General features: G+C 42.3%; 2 protein-coding genes across 5 annotated transcripts in view; one reads left to right on the forward strand and one right to left on the reverse strand.

Moving 5' to 3' along the window:
- Window positions 1–1,785, reverse strand: part of ZNF565 (zinc finger protein 565) — a 10,087-nt gene extending 8,302 nt beyond the window's left edge. The window contains exon 1 of the mRNA XM_012730532.1: window positions 1,730–1,785. The gene's annotated coding sequence lies outside the window, so the exon portion shown is untranslated. The remainder of the gene's footprint in view (window positions 1–1,729) is intronic.
- Window positions 1,786–1,882: 97 nt separating this feature from the next.
- Window positions 1,883–20,666, forward strand: ZNF146 (zinc finger protein 146). Of its 4 annotated transcripts, none has more exons than XM_012730550.1 (3): window positions 1,883–1,980; window positions 11,790–11,879; window positions 18,269–20,666. In XM_012730550.1, the coding sequence occupies exon 3, from the start codon at window positions 18,396–18,398 to the stop codon at window positions 19,272–19,274; it is 879 nt and encodes a 292-aa protein (XP_012586004.1). In that variant the 5' UTR covers window positions 1,883–1,980; window positions 11,790–11,879; window positions 18,269–18,395; the 3' UTR covers window positions 19,275–20,666. The 4 variants fall into 4 exon arrangements, with proteins under 4 accessions (XP_012586004.1, XP_012586003.1, XP_012586005.1 ...); XM_012730549.1 differs by lacking the exon at window positions 1,883–1,980 and adding an exon at window positions 2,220–2,292; XM_012730551.1 differs by lacking the exon at window positions 1,883–1,980 and adding an exon at window positions 2,232–2,251.

Below are 20,666 nucleotides of genomic sequence, written 5' to 3' on the forward strand. Positions count from 1 at the left end.
GATCAAACTCATGCGGAAGTGGCTTCAGCTTCTCAGTGCTGTGCTTTAACCCGCTGAGGCAGCTGGGAGGGCCCCTAACTAGATAAATTTTAATATAAAATTATATAACTAAAATTATTGTAGACAAATGTATATTTTGTGAACACATGGCAGAAAAATATAAAAATTTTGACAAATGATAACATGTAAAAGATTAACTTACTAGACAGACAACAAAAATTCTTAAATAGTGGATTTTATTTTATTTATTTTTAAGATTTATTTATTTATGCATACAAGAGCTGAGATGTAGACCAGAGGTGTGCTGGCAGTGAGAGGATTTACCAGATCAGAGTGGGGAGCAGAACAGGCAGATCTATTGAAATCCACTGCTGAGGGGAGCAGCAGGTGAGACAGGAGGGGTCTGCTGTGCCCTGTGGGTCAGCTCCCTGGTGGGGGATCGAAGTGGTGCTGTAGTGACAGGTTATTGCTTTATTTGCGGGGGGGGGGGGGGGGGAGAGGTGGGAGGGACCCACCCCATAACTTATTCTAATGTCAAGTACTGGAGAGCAGGTTACTTTGGATGCCGGTAGTGGGGTCTCCACTAGGGAGAAGTTTCAAGAAAAGTACATCATGAAAAATGGTAATACACATTGACTTTGGTTTGTGGACATTCAATAGCAATTCTTTCCTTTTCCTTTCAACATCTCTTTTGAAGAGTTAAGAAAAAGAAGCATGAGCAAGCAGGACATCTGAATTGTCATCTCCCTACCCTCCCACACAGAGGAGGGAAGTCTGAGAAGATTGGACATCCTGTCCAATCTCAATGTCACAGGGAATGGGTGATGTTATCACTGCCAAGGGCCACATTTTGTTCTAATTTCACAAATTTTGCAGAGATTAGAACACTGGAGTCACAGGCAACTCACATTCAAACACTTGGGACTGCACAAATGGTCACTGTCAGACAAATATAACCACACACCCAACCTTGAGACACCTAAGGACACAAATGTGTGATTATGCAACCACAGACAACTCCACATCTTCATACAGACACAAGCTTCCTACCTACTGAAAACCAACAGTCGCATTGTAGTGACACAGTCACTCTCATAGATACTGGCTCCACTGCTAATACCCACCAATGCCCCACTCAGTCCCAACTGCATGCTCCCTGGGGGGGTGGGGGGGGAGGAGGGGACACACACAGTCGCCACTTGAGCTCAGGGCAGATCACAACTGAATATTCACTGTGGAGACAGACACTGTCACACACAAACAAGGACACCCGCACCTGCACACACCGCCCAGGCACGCAGTAGGGATACACACACAGTGTCACCACACAGTCACAGACACGCGACAACTGCGCACTGCACCACACGGCCACCATGTCACACAACCTGAAACACACCCACCTTAGATATCTGCAACTGCAATCTCACTTGACAGTTACACAGTCACAGCTACACTTAACACTTCCCAAAACAAGGCGTCCAGACACAAACACAACGGGAACACAAACCGCCTCACCCTCGACAGTCACGGGCACACACCCAACTCAGTTATCACACATGGTTACACACACAACCAGACACACACCCTGCAGACAGTCACAACTGCACATCATAGGCACCCACACCCACAGACATTCAGAATCGCGAGTCCCCAGCCGCTCCCGCCTGCGCGCACGAGCCCGCGGCTCTGGACACGCCCCGTCCCCGCCCCGGACTCCCAGACCCCTCACCTTTTGCCTCCCCTTGGTCGCGTCCGGGTCCCTGCGGAGCAAACTATCTCGCCACGACGTCAAGAGGGACGTAGCGTCGGGCCGCCGTGGACTGTGGGAAATGTAGTCCGAAGCCAGACCAGCCGCGGACAAGATGGTGTCTTCGTAACTCAGCGTCTGGGTTTGGCCTCTTGGTCCTGCGCCCCGAAGGCTTCAAAGAGGGGGTTCCCGCTCCAAACCGCCTATCGGGCTTGAGCTGGTCTTCTTCCAAGGTAGGTCTGCTTCATCTAAGGGCCCCATCATTACGGGGAAAGGCAGCCAGGTTCGCCGGGACGAGGCCGAGGGAGTGAGTCGAGCTGCAAAGCCTTAAGGGAATTGTAGTTCAACGTCGGAAAAAACGGCGATAGAAAGTAATCAACTACCCGCTTGGGCCTGGCCGCGGTGACCGTGCGGGCCCGTCGCGGAGACTTCTGGGAGTACTCACTCGCCCTCGGAGTGCGCAGGCGCAGCGCGACGAGTGGACATTTTGGTCTTTGTCCGCGGGTCAGTCCGGCCCCTGGGTCCACGTGGCGCGAAAGTAGGAGGTGGGACGTGGGCGTCTCGGGCTGGTCGGGTCGGGAAGGTTGGAGGGGAGGATTCTGAATTTTTGGGGCGCGGCGCGGAGCTGGGGAGTGGGTTTAAGTGCTTCTGGCCTACATGTGGGGTGGGGTTTGGGGCGCCAGAAGGGTTGGAGCGGGGAGACCCGGAGTTGGACCGCAAGTTTGACCGGATGTTTGGGTGTATTGAGTAGCAAACTGTGGGTGCAAGATTGTGTGTGACTGCTTTTAATTGGGAGATGTAGGGGGCCTGCATGGAGAGAACTTCTGAGGCGCACTTCCCTTGTCGAAAGTGCTAGTAATAATGGTGCCATCTTTCTGGAATATCAGAATATTTGAAGGGGGGGGTAAAGCTAAATTTCAAATTATTGTAGAGTGAGTTTTTATGTAAAAATGCATTTCTTTTTGAGGGGGAGAGGGTGTTAAAAATATGCGAAAGGGAGTTTTTGTTGGGGGAGCTCTTAGACAATCTCAAATCCTCTTATATATGGGGTACTTTAATAGGACTGCAGTTATGTACTGTATTAAATGTCGTTACACTGTGAGAAGCTGTGTTGTATAATGCAGAAATCCCAGGATTAGGGAATGAAGTGTTTGATGTTCTAGATACAGTTATCCTCGTTCTTAATTATCCCTGAATCAGAATTAAATTTTAAGGCCGAATCTAATGAATCCTAAATGCATGGATTTTGTGCAGTAATGAAAATAATTTCTCTCTACAAAGATTATTTTTCTAAAGAATCTATGTAGTTATCCTTTACATAATTTTAAATAATGAGAGTGAAATAAAGTGCTTGGGTACCAGATTAATAATCTTCAAGCAAACAACAGCCAGTTAGAGGAGAAAAACCACAATTTACAATAGCAATTTAAAAAAAATAAAAATAAACTTATGAAATGTGCAGAGCTGTTAGGAAGAAATTTAAAATACCACCGAGAGGCTTTGCATAAAACATGAATAGCTGTTTTTCAACAGGAAGACTAAAGGAACTGTGTACAAATTTAAATAAATTCACTAACTTAATGTGACCTGCCTATAAGTATCTACAGTTGTTTTAGAACTAGATTTGCTGATTCTGCACTTCATATGGAAAAATAGACAAGCTAGAATAGCCAGTAAAAACCCTGACAAAGGAATGGGGTGTGAGGGAGTCGGAAAATCAGTGGCAGTGCCTTTTTTAAAAAGATTTATTTATGCACACAAGAACTAGGGTACAGGCCAGAGGTGCAGGGACTGAGAGGATTCACCAGAAACAGAATGGGGGAGCAGAACAGGCAGATCTACAAAATACACTGCTGAGGGGAGCAGCAGTGGAGACAGGAGAAGTCTGATGTGCCATGTGGGCCAGCACTTTAACCCGTGGTGCCACCAGGGAGGGCCCAATGGCAATACATGTTAATAATGTAATAATCATCAGACATTAAAATAGTGTAGGTATTAGCACAAAGCAGACCTCTAAAAGGTAACTTTCACAATATCTGTTATAGCTACAAATGTCTTTTCTGTTCTCTCTCTTTTTTTTTTTAAGATTTTGTTTATGCATACAGAACTGGGTTGCAGGCCAGAGGTGCAGGGTTCTTGAGAGAGGACTCACCAGAGGCAGAAGGGGGAACAGAACAGACAGACAGGTGAAGTACACCGCTGAGGGGAGCAGTGGGTGGGTCAGGAGAGGTCTGCCACTCTTCTGGTCACCTCCCTGACCAGGGATAGAACTCGCACTGAAGTGGGTGTAGCCAACCTCACAGTGCTGTGCTTTTAACCTGCTGCACCACCAGGGAGGGCTCTGTCGTTTCTTTTTGACCCAGCTATTTCAGGTATGAAAATGATTGCTACTAGTACACCTGCTTTTGCATGAAATGATAGGGATGGAAGGGTTGCTCACTGCAGTAGTGTGGGCAGTGGGTATTATTTTGATGAAGTACGTGCATGCAACAATAATGACGTACAGTTATACAGATGAGGAAGATAGTGTCTAAGCTGACATGAAATAGCTCCCAAAATGCATCATTAAATGAAAAACAAATCAGAATAATGTGTATTTCACTGGAGTAAGAAGAGGGACAAAAAAAAGTATATATTTGTATTTCTTTCATTAAAAATCAAAATACTAAGAAACCAAAATGTTTCTCTCTGGGATGTGGGAGTGGGATAGATGGAGCTAAAGCACACCTTTTTGCTTTCTAGCTTATGAATTTAGTATAAGTCAAAAGTTAAAACAATTTTTTATTTTCCGGAGTACATAGTCTAGCCAGGTTTGCCTGTTAAGTTCTTTTCTCTTTAGACCTTGGAGATCTTGGGCAGGCAGGTTTGTGCTTCTGGCTTCTTGTAGGATAATAAAGAGAAAGTAACAGTTTCCCATTGATCCAGGACTGTTCTGAGGAACAGGGAGTACTCATAATGATGGTACTGCTGTGTGTTCAGTACTGGGTATCTGTCCCATAGTACTGTTACTACCAGCAGAACAGTCGGAACTGTTCATGGCAGACATTGCCGAAGGACGCAGATCTATAGGTGTTGTTTTTTTCCAATTTAAACACCCTCCCTTTTTTTTTTGACAGTTCTTTTCTTAACTGGATTGAGGGTAAATTTCTGTATTCAGGTTACATTCCCTTTAGAAACTCATCACTACATCCTTCATAAGATTTGTTCTTCTGTTTCTGTAATGGTTACTTTCTCATGATGCTAATTTAGAGCCTTTGATTGGGGGGAAATCCCCAAATATGACTTATTTTTGGCCAGACTACATCCTGACCAAATTGCATCACTTTAGGAAAGACTGGATGATCAGCCTACCACTAGTCACTGAGCTTTCCATGGGTAATACACAAGTGTCCAGTCCTCAGCAGTCAGATAATGGGAACTTGTTGTTTTTAAGTTAAAATTGCCACTTATTTATTTAAATAATACAATAGTTTATTTTTACATCATTTTGTGCCTTTTTCCGTCTCAGTCTCAGTTGCAATCCCAGTGGGCTTCCTATCACCACATCACCCGTGTGCCATCACCTTAGTCCAGCGCACTTCCCTCCCCCACTGTTTTTGATCCATTCCCCACTCCACCCCCATAAAATGTCTCTGGCATATAGTTGTTCATTATTCTTATTATCTTCTCCCCTGGTCCTTTATGCTCCTGCTGTGAGTGAAACCATCCGGTATTTTTCCTTTCCTTTCTGGCTTATTTCACTAAGCATGATCTTTTCCAGCCCTATCCATGTTGCTGCAAAAGGCATGTGTTTATTTTTTTGGTTGCTGAGTGATACTCAATAATGGAAAGTTTTTTTAAATTAATATAATAGCTTATATTTATATAATTTTGTGCCTTTTTCCATCTCATTGTAATCCCCGTGGGCTTCCCATCACCAAGTCACTCGTGTGCCATCACCATAGTCCAGTGCACTTCTCTTCTCCCCCCGTTTTTGATCCTACTCCCTCTCCACCCGTGTAAAATGTGTCTGGTACATAGTTGTTCATTATTATTTTCTGCCTGGTCCTTTCTACTCCTGCTATGATTGAAACCATCCGGTATTTTTCCTTTTCTTTCTGGCTTATTTCACTAAGCATGATCTTTTCCAGCTCCATCCATGTTGCTGCAAAAGGCATTTGTTTATTTTTTTTTTGGTTGCTGAGTAATACTCGATAATGGAAAGTTTTAACACTGGTAAATAATCCCTGACTGACTCAGTCATCTCTTGGGGGGGGATTACAAAGTGATAATTTTCTAGTTTTTAAAATCCTTTTTATTTTGTAATTAATGTAAAATACACGGAATTGTAATGTATAATAGGACTCATTGTGTCAAAATGGTTTTCACTTTTTTCCTTTTAAAGTTGTGTTCTAATGAATTTCAGCTAGTTTACTCTCTGACCCTCATTATCACTAGTTTAGCCAGTGGTCACTCCCTCAAGCTGACCTGTCCCATTTTGATTTGACATCCTTTAACCTTTTGTAAAAAATTTCGTTGATTGAGACAGGCTTGACTGGTAGCATTTGTAGATGTTTTGGGGGGCCGGCATCACACCTGAGCACCATTGTCTCTGAAGGCTGCCTGGTCCTCCAGGGTTCTCTACGGGTAAGTAATCCTCTCCTCCCAGACTTGGGCAGGCCAGCTCTCTCAGGAGCTTTGGTTTCTTTTACTGGAGAACGGTTTACAAGGTCTGGGTACTGAGTGTTCTCGCCACTCATGGATAACATTGATTCAAGGCCATGTCAGTGACAGAAAATCCATTTTTAAAAATTATGACTTCATTAGTATTTCTAATTCGGTTTTGATGGTGTAGCATTTTTACCTAGTAGTTTACTCCTAAGTGTATTTTATAGTAAAAAAAAAAATAGAAGCAGGTTAACATGGTGCACTTATTTTCTTTGGTTTGTCCTGCAGTATAAAGAAAAGATCTATTTTATAACTGTATTCAAGTTAGGAGTAACTATAAATATACTGTATAGTGTGGAAATTTTCTTTTAGCTATTTTTATCCTTAGAACGCAACCTACTAAATTTCGTAGTGGAAGTTCTCTGTTCTGCAGTCATTTGAAATTCTTTCTTCAAGGAATTATGTTACCAAGGTAATGTACAGCTCATTGGTTTCAGTTTGTTTTTCAGTGCAGGGACTGCTTTTAACACATTAATCTTGTTAAGGGAAAGGATGTCCTGACCCCACCCCCACTCCAGACCGAACAGATTAAAACACAAATCCTGTTATCTCCGAAGGGAAGTTGCTGAGACCTGAGGGTGGAGCTAGGCAGCCAGGTTTGCTATAAAACCAGACGTGTGGGCCGAAGGGGTCTCTCGGCCTCTGGGCTTTTCGCTGGCTCGCCGGATCCCCGCCGCCGGACTCCAGGTCAGGGGAACTGGTAGGACACGTTCTCCAACTTCCCTCCCTCTGTTTCTCCCTGATTATTCATGTTCTACATTCCCCTTTTATTTTTGTAAACAAGCACTTTATTAGCTTTTGTGTGTGTGCCTGCAGCTGTTTTACTGAAAGCCCCTTGTAGGCCCGCAGCCAGGCAGCCCGTTTCTTGTCGGGGTTGCCCTGTTCGTTCCCCTCCCCCATCGCATTCTTTGTCCTGATTAAGTATAGTCCTTGGGCTTTTGTAATTGTTTTTTTGTTCATTGGGCCTCTGGTGTGTATTCATGATTCACTCCTGTCCCCTCCTTGCATAAAGGGTAGCATATCTAGTATTCGTTTTCTTAATATGTCCTGGAGATTTCTTTTTTCCTTTTGCTTTTTAGCAGCTTTATAACTTGAGACGCCCCATTTGCATGTACCTTGGTTGGTTCGGCTGTTTTGGACGACGTTTGGGTGGTTTTGCTCTCTAGTTCAGTGAGTAATCTTTATCTGTCACCGCATATGTAAGCAGGAGATCGCCCACCCAGCTAGCACTCCCACTCCTGCTCCCGGAGTGTGGTGGCTGAATATTTTGTTTTTTGCCAAAAGCCATTAAGTTTAATTAACATCCTCTTATTACTGATAACCTTTTCCTTATTTTTGTGTGGGGTGCCTTTTCTAGGAGCCGTTGCATTGAAAAAAAATCAGCCCTCTGTGAAATGAGTTGTAATTTAAAAAAAAAAAAGATGTATTTATGCATACAAGTATGGAGGTGTGGGCCAGAAATGCAGGGGCAAGAGAGAATTTGCTAGAGACAGAGTGGGGAGCACAACAGGCAGATCTACCGAAATCCACTGCTGAGGGGAGCAGCGGGCAAGACAGGAGAGGTCTGCTGCGCCATGGGTCAGCTCCCTGCTGGGGATTGAACAGTGAACTCCTGCTGCAGTGGCTGTGGCCAGCTTCATAGTGCTGCATATTAACCCCTGGCCTGCCTTGTTTTCTTTCAAATGAGTTTATTTGCTAGAAAAAAAATGTTTAGGCTCCCCCTGGTGGCACAGTGGGTTAAAGCTCAGCGCTGCAAAGCTGGTTGGCCCACGTGGCGCAGCAGACCTCTCCCGTCTCCCTGCTGCTCCCTCAGCAGTGTCCTTGGTGATCAGCCTGTTCTGCTCCCCACCCTGACTCTGGTGAAACTTCTCACCGCCCCTGCACCTCTGGCCTGTATCCAGTTCTGCGTACATGATTTTTTTTAATCTTTAAAAATAAGGAAAAATACGTTTAATTTCACTGTTGTTTGAATGAGATAGATTTTCCTGGCTAAAGATACCAGGGAAGAGGAAGCACAGTGTTGTTTTATGCTTCAAAGCTCACGTGCCTGTGAAAGCAAAGGATTTCCACTCCTGTTTGATGACCTTACTAACCTAGTTGAGGCCTATTTCTGTCTCCCTTTCTATCTCCCGTAGCTCGTGGCTTTCAGGATCATGCTGTCACTTTTAGAAATCTTGTAATGCTCCACTCCTAAGTACTTATTAAAAGCCTTTTATTTCTGCTTCCCTTGCTGTTCTTTTCTGCTTAATCTGGGTTTTGCTTTCATCATTTCCCTCTTGGAGTGAGGCCTTCCATTCTGGAGGAAGTAGCTGTAGATTTCCTTAGGAACCCCTTAGTATGCCTAGTTCTCTCGGAGGCTTCTGTGTGACTTCGTTGTTAGGTCTTGTATTAGAGTCAGCTTAAGTGGAGTTAGCTGGACATTGGGGAGGGGGGTTTGGGGTCCTTAATTTTATTGTTCAGTAGTAAGAATCAGTTGCACCAGTTCTCATTCAGGGAAAGTCTATCAGCCTAAGAATGAATATTTGTTTTTTTCTGAGATCTGTTACTGGGTTTCTCATTGTTACCTGGGCTTTGCACTGCACCTGCCCACTATTTCAGGTGTGAGCCACACGTACATTCAGAGTCAGCATATATTCTCTGCACTAGTGCGGTGTAGTGTGCAACATTGGCTAGTTGCATGATGAGTTTTCGGGCACTCATGTCCCACGCTTTTTTCGTATTTATTTATGCTTACAAAAACTGGACTCTAGGCCAGAGGTGTGGGTTGGGGATGAGAGGATTCACCAGAGTCAGAGTGGGGAGCAGAACAGACAGTTTGACTGAAGTAAAGTGCTGGGGGGAGCAGCGGGCTGGGCAGGCCAGGGAGGAGAGGTCTGCTGCCCCAGTGGGTCAGCTAGTTTGCTGGCACTGTGACTGCCACTAGCATGGTAGTGTTGTGTCTTTAACCCCTGCACCACCATGGAGGCACAAGCGTCCTTATTCTTGATGTTTTTGTCTGATTTTCTGAAGCAATTGAAAGATTCAAAGCTAAACAGCCCATTTTGTGAAGCTCCTTGTGTTTTTTACTCTTGGGATTCCTAACATTCCACCCTTGACCATCTTCTGGCTGCTTAGATTCTCTATAAACAGTCAGTGACATTCAGCATGTTTTTAGTAGCAGTGATATATTAACATCTGACATCCTCATTTCCATTCTAGGCTTATTCTAGGATCTTTTTTTTTTTAATGATATGATAGTTTATTTTTACATCATTTTGTGCATTTTTTTCCATTTCATTTGTAATCCCCGTAGGTTTCCCATCACCAAGTCAGTCACCCATGTGCCATCACCATAGTCCTGTGCACTTCCCTTCCCCCACTGTTTTTGATCCCATTCCCCACTCCACCCCCATAAAATGTCTCTGGTGTGTAGCTGTTCATTATTATTTTCTTGCCTCATCTATTATACTCCTGCTATGAGCGAAACCATCTGGTATTTTTCTTTTTCTTTCTGGCTTATTTCACTAAGCATGATCTTTTCCAGCTCCATCCATGTTGCTGTGAAAGACATGTGTTTACTTTTTTTAATCCAGTCATCTACTTTTGGGGATTTGGACTGCTTCCATGTCTTTCCAATTGTAAATAAAGCAGCAATAAACATGGGGGTGCAGGTATCTTTTTGAATCAGTGTTTTTGTGTCTTTTGGGTAGATACCTAGGAGTGGGATTGCTGGGTCATAGGGAAGCTCCATGTTTAGCAGCTTGAGGAACCCCCAAACAGTTTTCCATAGTGTTTGTACTAGTTTGCATTCCCACCAGCAGTGCAGGGGAGTTCCTTTTTCTCCACATCCTCACCAATATTTGTTGTTGCTAGTTGTTTTAAGGTGTGCCATTCTCCTGGGGTGAGGTGGTATCTCATTGTGGTTTTAATATGCATCTCCCTTCTTACAAGTGATATTGAACATGTTTTCATATGCTTGTTGGCCGTCTGCATTTCCTCTTTGGAGAAGTGTCTAAAAAGACATTTCTAAAAAGCTTTTCTGCCCATTTTCTGATGGGGTTGTTTATTTTTGTTGAGTTTCATCAGTTCTCCATATATCTTTGTGATAAATAAGATCCTTATTTTTTTTATCCATTTGCCTCCTGGATAGATCTGCCTGTGTGTTCCTCAGAAGCGGCACTCAGTGTCTCACACATTAAACGTGGTCGCCCCCTGCAGGTTGTGGATGGCCACCTCATCCTTGCCTGGCTCTGTACAAAATGAAAATCAGACGACCATGAGCTTTCTATCTCTGCCTCTGCCATGTTTCTGTACAAAGTGATGACTAAACTTTTTTGGTGGCCGCGGGGGGTCCTTAGTGGCCTAGAGTTTTAATCTCAGCACAGGGCCCTTCCAGGTGGCCCAACGGATTAAAGCGCAGCAGTGAGTTCAACCCCCCGGCCAGGGAGCTGATCCACAGTGCAGCAGACATCTCTGCTTCGCCTCTGCTCCCCTCAGCAGTGTATCTCAGTACATCTGCCTATTCTGCTTCCCACTCTGTCTCGGGTGTATCCTCTTAATCTCTGTACCTCTCAGCTGTACCCCAATTCTTCATGCATAAATATTTTTTAAAAAACTAAGTGGTAATTCAGCTTTTTCTAACCAAAGTAGCTAGTCTGTATGTAAGTACTAACTAAAGTGTTTTAGGATTTTACTTTTTCTTCAACAATTCAACATGTTGAAAATAGTGAGAGGTCTCCTATGCCCTTTCCCCAAATTCATCTATCATTTTAATTTGGTTTTTGCTTTCTTTTTCCTTCTCTCTTCTCTAAATGTATTATTTTTTATCTGAAACATTTGAGATACAGTTGCTGACATATCTACAGAACATACCTAATATGAAATTACTCAAAGCCTAATCCAAATAAAGTATTAGATTCCTGGGTAACTTTGACTTTTAAAATCTGAGAACGATGTTTGTACATTAGACTCACTTAGTTTCAGTAAGCATATGTTGCTGTCATCACAGATGAGTTTTGAATTAAGCTGGAAGTGAGCACGACAGTTAAAATCCCTGGGGACCCTGTCTATGCAGGGCTGTGGTGCTGGGGAGCAGTTGCAGTCGGTCTGGTTAAGTTATGAGCAGCCTTCCTGTGTACGATTAAAAACCTGAAAGTGCATTGTCCTTTCACCCACATTTCTGGCTGTGTGAGGACTGCCCCATGGCTGCCTGCGCTCTGATGTGAGGGGCAGGAGGTCCTTCCTTTGCTCTTCACAGGGCCACTTCCCTGCCCCCTGGGAACTGCCTGTCTTCGTCTAGGAGAAGCAACTTTCACCCTAGCAGTAACCTTCTAGTGCTGTCATCTCCCGATTTCAGGTTATGACCGACGAAGCCTGGTGTGATCCTCTTGAAGTGAGAAGACAGCGCCGGGTGGTGGAGAGGGAAGTGGAAAGGCAGCCTCTCCAGGTGCGTGAGTGAGTACCAGCCAGGCCCAGCCGGGCACATACTTGGGGCTTCTGGAATGCTTAGACTTTCTTTCATGACCCACCTGGTATGAGTTTGGTAGGCTTCTGAATAGCATTCCTTTCTTCATTTTTTCTTTGTCAGTATTCTGCCTTTTCACCAGATCCTAGAGAAGGAGGTTCCACCTGACCTATTCTAGGTGTCAATACTTCACACTTTGTTTTGTCTCCTAATTTGTCTTCATTTGTAACTGTTGTCTTTTTGATTGATTCCATCAGTTTCAGACCCTCATTGTAGACAGAATCCTTGCCTTGGGCATTGTCTTACATAGGCATTGTCTTTACATTTCACCTGACATTTTGGGTCCTTTTTATTATTTGCCACTTTTTCCGATTTTTCCCAGTGCTTACCTGTGGCAGAGTTACATTTTATGTCTGTAAGCATGCTTCCTGTTTCCTTACCCACTTTGCCTCTTACGCATTGGCAGACGCCTTCCTGTTGCCCTCACAGATCTCTTTCAGAAGTTGTTACCTTAGAAGTCAGTGCTGCCTTTCTGCTTCAGGTACCTGTGTGCATGAACCTATGGGCTGTATTTGTTTTTAAAGATTTATTTATGCATACAAGAGCTGGGGTGTAGGCCAGAGATGTGAGGAATGAGAGGATTCACCAGAGACAGAGCGGGGAGCAGAACAGTGCATTGACTGAAACACTGCTGAGGGGAGCAGTGGGGAGACAGGTCTGCTGCGCCTTGTGGGTCAGCTCCCTGGCTGGGGGCTAATGTGCGCTGTAGTAGCTGCAGTAGCTTAACAGTGTTGAAACTTAACCCCTTGGGCCACCAGGGAAGCCCCTGTATTTAATATAAAAATGAATGTGCAGAATTGGAGCATAAAGTTACATACAGTGAAGTCTCTTCTACCTCCTGATTCTCGGTCAGAATATGAAATATAAATACATTTAAGCCTTCAGTTTCATATCAGTAGTGTATTTACTCTGTTCGCCCCGCCAACTGGAGTCTTCATCAACACATATATTTACCAGTTTCCTCTTTATGGATTAGGTTATTCCCAGCCTTCTGCTGTTGGAAGATTTAAATGCATAAGCTTGGCTTGTTCACATTGTTCTGTAGAGATACACAGTATTTCTATAATAAAGTACTATTAGTGGAAATGGTAGGTCAAAGTTAGGTTCATTGGTACATTGGAGGGAAATAGGCTCATTGCCCTCAAAAGAAGTAAGCTGATTTTAAAGGATGTTTATTTTGAGCGATAAAATAGCATGTGTTTTTCAAAAGGATTAAGGATCCATCCTAACTAACTGCTTATAGATAGTGACATTGATTTTTTTTAATTGTGGTAACATGAGCATATAACACTATTTGATTTAGGGGGAATATGTTCTCATCTCAGATGCCACAGAGAGTTTTGAGTAGAGGAGTGTTGCAAAAAGAGTTGCATTTTGAGGAATGGGTGGCCTCTGTAAAGAAAATAAAAATACCAAGGCATCAAGGCTAGATTAATCTGACGCTGTAGTAGTAATCCAGGTTAAGAAAGTGGTAGTAGGTGAGCTGGTGACATGTAATCAGATTCCTCAGCTATGTTAAGAGAATAGCTGGCAGGACTGGCTGGTAAGTTCTGTGTCAGTTAAGAGGAAAAGGAGCATTTGTGCAACCCCAAGGTTTTGGTTTGCATTACTGTAAGACCATGAATATGAGTTGGGGTTACTGAGAGGAGTCTTCAGGAATTTGCGGGGTCAGATTGAGTTAACGTCTGTGAGTTGCATGGCCACCCCTCCAGGTCACCTCCGTGCATTTTCAGGTAGGAGGCAAGCACTTGAATATACACATCAGAATTTAGGGACATAAAGAGGTGCTCTTTTTGCTACTAGTGTTTTATTCCGTCCTGGTGCCTTGTCATGTCCTGCTCTTTCCTCCTCCTGGCCTTTCAGGACTGCCCTTGGGTCCACCAACTCTAGCCTGTATTTCTGATTGCTTTTTGTTGCAAAGGACCTGGTGACTTGTCCTTTGCTCTGTCTTTCTTTTTTTTTTTTTAGAGAGCATTGCCCATGAAAGCACCCCCTAAAACAGCGGTGGCCACTGCTCTGCCCCTTCCTTTCCTTATAAAAAAATATTCATTAGCTTTACTGCCACTTTCAATTCTTACTAACAAAGCAGGGTGTTTATTTTTTGGTTTCTCTTCACAGACATGAGAAATGGACAAGCGATGTGTTATTGTACCAGTTTAGAAGAAAGGATCTGTTTAAGCCATCGCTCTGGGAATTCTCTCCCTCTTCTGCTTGATTGGTGCTTTGATGACAAAACCTTTCCTGTATCTTATTTGCTTTTCTATTTATTCGTATTTTTACTGTCTGCTATTAACTGGAAGTGACTCCTAGAGAACACTGCATTTTCCCTTTACCTTTCTAGATCAGTTCCCAGAACACAGCCATTCTGAAGTTAGAAGTAACTGACTCAATTCCTGCTTTAGTTCCTCTGTTTTTCTTTCTTGTGCAAAATTTGCCTGGGCAAATCAGAGTTGTCTGATTTCATTTTCATTGCATTTCCTTCTCAAACAATGTCTCAGTCTTGATCTTGAACTGAAATGCTCTACCTCTCTGGTCCTAAGTGTCATTTAAGCCTATTAATTCCTCCTTTATTGATTGCAGATTGTTCATCTTCATTTCCAGTAGGTACTACTGAGTAATTCTACTCAGTACAAACTCGGCAAATAGTACATTCCTCAGTCAGTACTACATTATTTCTTAAATTTTGATATCTGGCTTCTATTATAAACCTGTTGAAAAGAAAGCCATTTTTTTTTTTCTGTCTGTAGTTTTGACAACAGAGGAGGTACTCACTGTTAAATAATTGTTGTAGAGATTGTTCTGCTTTCTAAAATTTTTATCTTTTTGAACATTTTCAAACATTAAAAACAGGAAAGGTCTCATAGACCCACCATAGATTCTGTAATGAGTATTTCATTCTGTGTCCCATATCCTGTGCACACTGTAACACCGTGACACTTCATTCTTTAAAATGATGTGTCTTCTAAAAATACTGGTGTCCTGCACCATAACCAGAAAGGCCATTATCACACCCCCCAGCCAGTTGGCAGCAATACGTTCTTCAGTTACCTCAAAAATACCCTTTCATTCTTTTTTAAAAATGCTGGGGATCCTGTCAAAATTTGAACTGTGTTGTGTGTTGCCTTGTCAGGGCCGTGCCAATGACTGCCCTGGTGTGCTAGACACCTGCTGGCAGCGGCTCACAGCGAGGAGCAGGAGAGGAGATGTGTAGGAGACAAGACTGGGGAAGCTCAGGCTAAGCCAAAGGACGCAGAAACTTCTCTCTCCCCCCAAATAAAAGCTTTATTGAGGTAAAAGTCATGTACAGCCATAGAACTTGAGGACCTCTGAAGAACTTTGGTTTAAGTGGAGTTTGGTCATCATTTCCTTATTCAAAAAATAATAGTGAAAGCTTTTTATAAAACATTCTTTTAAAAATAATACAAAATCCTGCTATGTGTAAACTTAATTGCATTTCTTAAAATTGGATTTCATATAAAGAATTTTTCAAAATGAGAGGTTTAGTGAGAAAATACTTTATTGTCTGGCTTAATAGGAGACAGCTGGATTCTCTTCTATTGTAGCAAGTTGTTTTGATTAGCGTATATGAAAAAAACTGTGGCTTCACACACATGTATTTAGGTAAGGAAGAGGTACTTTAATATCCTTTTCAGTTAAATGTGGAGATATTTGTTATACCCAGCACCGTGACAAGTAGTATTATGTTCGGTATTAGATGTAATATGGAATTTGAAACATTCACATTTTTTTGTTTTCATATCTAATAGCCATTGGTCTGTCTTAAATGTTTGACTGTCTTATAGCCATGAGTGACTTAATTACCTTTGTTCTCTTTTTCAGAAAGTACTGTCAAATAATACACATACCTGAATGCCTTTTTTGCTTTTGTTTGTGGTTTTCTGTGTGTAGCTCAGACTCCCTTGGACTTCCTTCAGAATAGTCAAAAGTCCTCTCAGTACTATTTTCCATGTAGTCAAATGCACTGGAAAATCCCCACTCCCACCCCCCTTGTGGCTGTTACTGCTAGTCTGACTGGTTGTGCTCTGAGCTGTGGTTTGGTGGTCAGCCCTTACTTACCTTGTGGCTTTCTTCATTCCCCTTCCCCCTCCCTTTTCATCCCCTTTGTGGGGGTCCCGTATCTACTAATTTTGGTGCTACGTTTAGTAGCATCCTGGAAATAAAAGAGCATCTATAGGTCTGAAAGGTGCCTCCGGCCAGCCAGCAGATAGGCTTGGACTGGAATTTTGTCTCTGACTTTGCGTCTTTCAGTTGGGAAATTTGATGCCATTTTGATTCCTGTTCTTTTGAATGATGTTCTTTTTTTCTGAAAGCAGTAATGGCTTATTTCCTCTCTTGAAATAGCACAGTGATGTGCCCACTTAGGTTTTTTTATTATTCATTATGCAGAGTGCCAAGTGGGTCCTTTACATCAAGAGATGTATTAGAGGATAAGGTGTTTGTTTTTTGTTTGTTTGTTTGTTTGTTTGTTTTAATTTTTCCTTTGATAGTTTTCCAGAACTTCATTTAGTTTTTTTATATTATCTTGTTTAATCCTGAGTTTGTGTTTTTAAAGCTTCTACCAGGAAATGATACTTGGCACTTGGGCTCATATTTCATTTGCCAGCCAAGGCACCTGGCGGAGCCTGAGTTTGTTAGGGTGAAGAAATACAACTGCAGTAAAGCAGATCCAGTCTACCTCACCATTCCCCTCTTTAATTCTAAGGGAGCCTGTTTTGTGTGTTTCTTGCTTGAAAATTGTGTTATTTCACTAATAATAACTGATCATGATTGGTTTTAGGGTTTTGTTATTGTGCTTTTATTTCTTCATTTTTAAATTAGTTTTGTGTTCACCTGTCTTTGAAGTTAGTGGGGTTTCTCACGTGAGTGGAATACACAGTCACCTAAGAGTTGTTATGTGAGAAGGTAATTGGAGGCATGTGCATACCTGGGCAATTTTGGTTGTTTCCGAGGCTCCAGGGACCAGCATGTATGACTCAGGCACACGGGCTTCCCGCTGCGAGCGACTGTTCCTCCTTACTCTCCCTCACTGCAGCTGTGGCTGGGTCCTTTGTGGTGACCTGGAAAATGAGTACAAGTGACAGGGTTACTACCCACCCACCCATCTTTACATTGTCTCTAAGTGCTTAATTTCCTCCCATTTCCCTAGTCTTTCTGGTATTTTGTGGGCCAGATTGGTTTTCCTTTTTCATTGGTATCCTTTAATGAAATGACCTTTGTTGTTTGAGGCTCAGTTGTCTGTTGAAAATCTTCCTATTCTTTACATTACTGAAAAATACCATTGCCTGTGCCCCAATGTCTCCTAGCATATTTGTTTTTCTTGGGTTTGTGTCACTTTCTGTTTCTTTTATTAATGGAAGTTTGGGTGGAAGCAGTTTTATTCCTTATCCTTTTATTTGCAGCTGAGGTTAGACACTTTCAGAATAATCTAAGCTTTATGTACCTTAGAATGTTAATCTTCTGCTAGATATCCCCCATAGAGGTTTCCTTTCAAAACTTAGTTGGAGGTGTAGCTCATGATTCTTTCATGCTGTCATTTGGACTGTCAGAGTTAACCCCTAAAGGCACAGTCTGACCTGTCACTGCTAGTAATGAGAAGACTTGTGAGTGGTGATAACAAAGCTCACATCTGTTGAGTGCTCAGGTGCCAGTCGTGGTCTAGTAACAGTTTTCTTTGCCTCCCGCATTAGGAACTTGAGATGAACAGATAGGCGGCAAGACTTGGGAGGCAAGCTGCATCCCTCTTCAGTATAGTACAGCCTGCGGGGAGAGCGGTAACTATAAGAACACTGGAAAGATACTTCCTCTGATTGCAGATCTTAATTCTTTCAAAGCACCACCTTTTTCAGCTTAACCTAGCACAATTGAGACTTAATTGTAAGGGAAGTAGTAAAGAAAGAATCAACGACTTAGGAAACCTTGCCACAAGTTTACTCTTTATACCCCTTAGGTATTAATCAGTGGGAAATGCCCTCAGAAACATTTGAGCCCCATCTGATCATATCCAACCTTTATGGTACTGGAGAGAAATCCTATGATAATTCCCTGAATGTGGGAAAATGTTCACCCATAGAGCTCATACAGCTCACTAAACATAGAAGTTAGATTGGAGGGAAACCCTGTGCTAATCAGTTTACAAATCTCATTAAGTAGAGTAAAATTGATACAGGAGAGAATCTAGTAAATATAACAGAATTTCTTAGAGGATTAGAAAGTATACTTGGAGAGAAACTTTGAATGTATTCAGAATGACAGTTTTCTTTTGAACCTTATCCTTATTCTGCATTTGAAAGGTCATACACGGAGACATCGAACCAATGTAAGAAATGTGGAAATACCTTCAGCCAAAAGTAAATCTTCATTCATCAAAGAATTCATCCTGGAGAGAGATCTTGTGAATGTGGGAGAACTTCCATTCAGATGTCACACCTCAGTCAGCAGCGAAATAGTAGAGGGGACATCCCCTTTGCCTGTAAGGTATGTGGGAAAATTTTCAGTCACAAGTCCAATCTCACTGAACATGAACATTTTCATAATAGAGAGAAGCCTTTTGAATGTAATGAATGTGGCAAAGCCTTCAGCCAAAAGCAGTATGTCATTAAACATCAGAACACCCATACTGGAGAGAAGCTTTTTGAATGTAACGAGTGTGGAAAATCCTTCAGCCAGAAGGAAAATCTCCTTACCCATCAGAAAATTCACACTGGAGAGAAACCTTTTGAGTGTAAGGATTGTGGGAAAGCTTTCATTCAGAAGTCAAATCTCATCAGACACCAGAGAACGCACACCGGAGAGAAGCCCTTTGTGTGTAAGGAGTGTGGAAAAACCTTCAGTGGCAAATCAAATCTTACTGAGCATGAGAAAATTCATATAGGTGAGAAACCCTTCAAATGCAGTGAATGTGGAACAGCTTTTGGCCAGAAGAAGTACCTCATAAAGCATCAGAACATTCACACTGGAGAGAAACCCTATGAATGTAATGAATGTGGAAAAGCCTTCTCTCAAAGAACATCACTTATTGTACATGTGAGGATTCACTCAGGTGATAAACCTTACGAATGCAATGTTTGTGGAAAAGCCTTCTCTCAGAGTTCATCTCTGACTGTGCACGTGAGAAGCCATACAGGTGAGAAGCCCTATGGTTGCAACGAATGTGGGAAAGCCTTCTCTCAGTTCTCAACCCTTGCTCTGCATTTGAGAATACACACAGGTAAGAAGCCTTATCAGTGTAGTGAGTGTGGGAAAGCTTTTAGCCAGAAGTCACATCACATTAGACACCAGAAAATCCATACACATTAAAAACCCTGTGAGTATCTTGAAAATCAGAAAGCATTCATCATTGTGCACCTCATCATACAGCAGAAAGGATCAGTTGTGAAGGGAAACAGCACAGATGAGGGGAACAGAAGCTAAAAACTTAAAGGACACCAGAAAATCCATACTGAAGAGAGACAATTGTAATGACTAAAGCCTGTGCCTACAAAAGTCCTAGTAAAGGTAATGCTGACAATTCAGGCACGTTTCCACTAAAACTGGCAACAGGAAACATGCTTGCCACCACTGCCATCTGCAGAGGCCCGGAGGTGGCCACCAGCATCACAAGAAAATTAAGTTCTAAGTACCAGAAAGGAAGAGACTTCTATGATAATGATTTTAGCAGAACAGAAGAGATTCTAGAAACATGCTTTTATTAGAATTTAGAATATGTAGAAATGGCATCAGGAAGTAAGGTGATTGTGGAACTTTTCAAAAAATGATTTGGAGGTACTTTTTTCTCCAAGGAAAAACAGTAGACCATGATCTCCAAGCAAAGATTATATCTAAGATGATTAAAACATATGAAAATACTATCTATACTATAACAGCTGTGACTTCGGGAAGAGGAAAACATTCCTTGTGATAAATTCAAAGATGCCTGGCAGCTCCACTGAGTGTGTGCTCCGGAGACACGCGCCGGGCTGTGGCTGCGGCATGACATGTAGTAGCCGTATTGGCAACAACTTAAATGCCCATCAGGGTCAAAAATGGGAAATACTTAATGATACTGTATATCTAACCTGCTTCACAGGAGGTTTCGCGGAATGCAGAGAAAGATCTCGACACGTAGAGGGAGAGGGGGAAGTTGTGGAATGACGTTGCTGACAATTTTGTAAATTTGAATTGAAACTTCCCTCGTAAGATTCAGTACTATATATTGATAATGGATATATATGTATGTGGTTTTTGTTTTTGTTTTTTTTTTTACTGTTTTTGAAATGGAAGGATACAGACCAAACTCTTGGTAGTGGTTGCCTGTGAAGAGTGACGGAGGGAAGGGAATGAGTGTGGGAGGAGGGATGGGGACTGGTCAACGGGGACTTGAGTTTTATATATAACCATCCATTTCTCTTTTAAAAAAACTGCAAGTAAATATATCAAAATACTAGATAATTCTGGATTGTGGTATATGGATATCTTGTCTTATTTTTTGTACTTTTCTGTATTTTTAAATTTTCTCAAACTTATTAAGGATGGGGGTGAGGATGGGAACACTACCTGTAGAAATTGTGTTCTAATGGATTCATTCCCGATCAAAGTACTAAACTTTTTATAGAAAATATTTCTAAAATTTTATCAGTAATGAGTGGGTGGACTTGCTCTTTGCTCTCTATGTAATATGAAATTATCTATTTTATTAAAATTAAAAATAGC

This window comes from Condylura cristata, unplaced genomic scaffold (assembly GCF_000260355.1).
Source record: "Condylura cristata isolate star-nosed mole 26May11 unplaced genomic scaffold, ConCri1.0 scaffold00028, whole genome shotgun sequence".
NCBI lineage: Eukaryota > Metazoa > Chordata > Mammalia > Eulipotyphla > Talpidae > Condylura > Condylura cristata.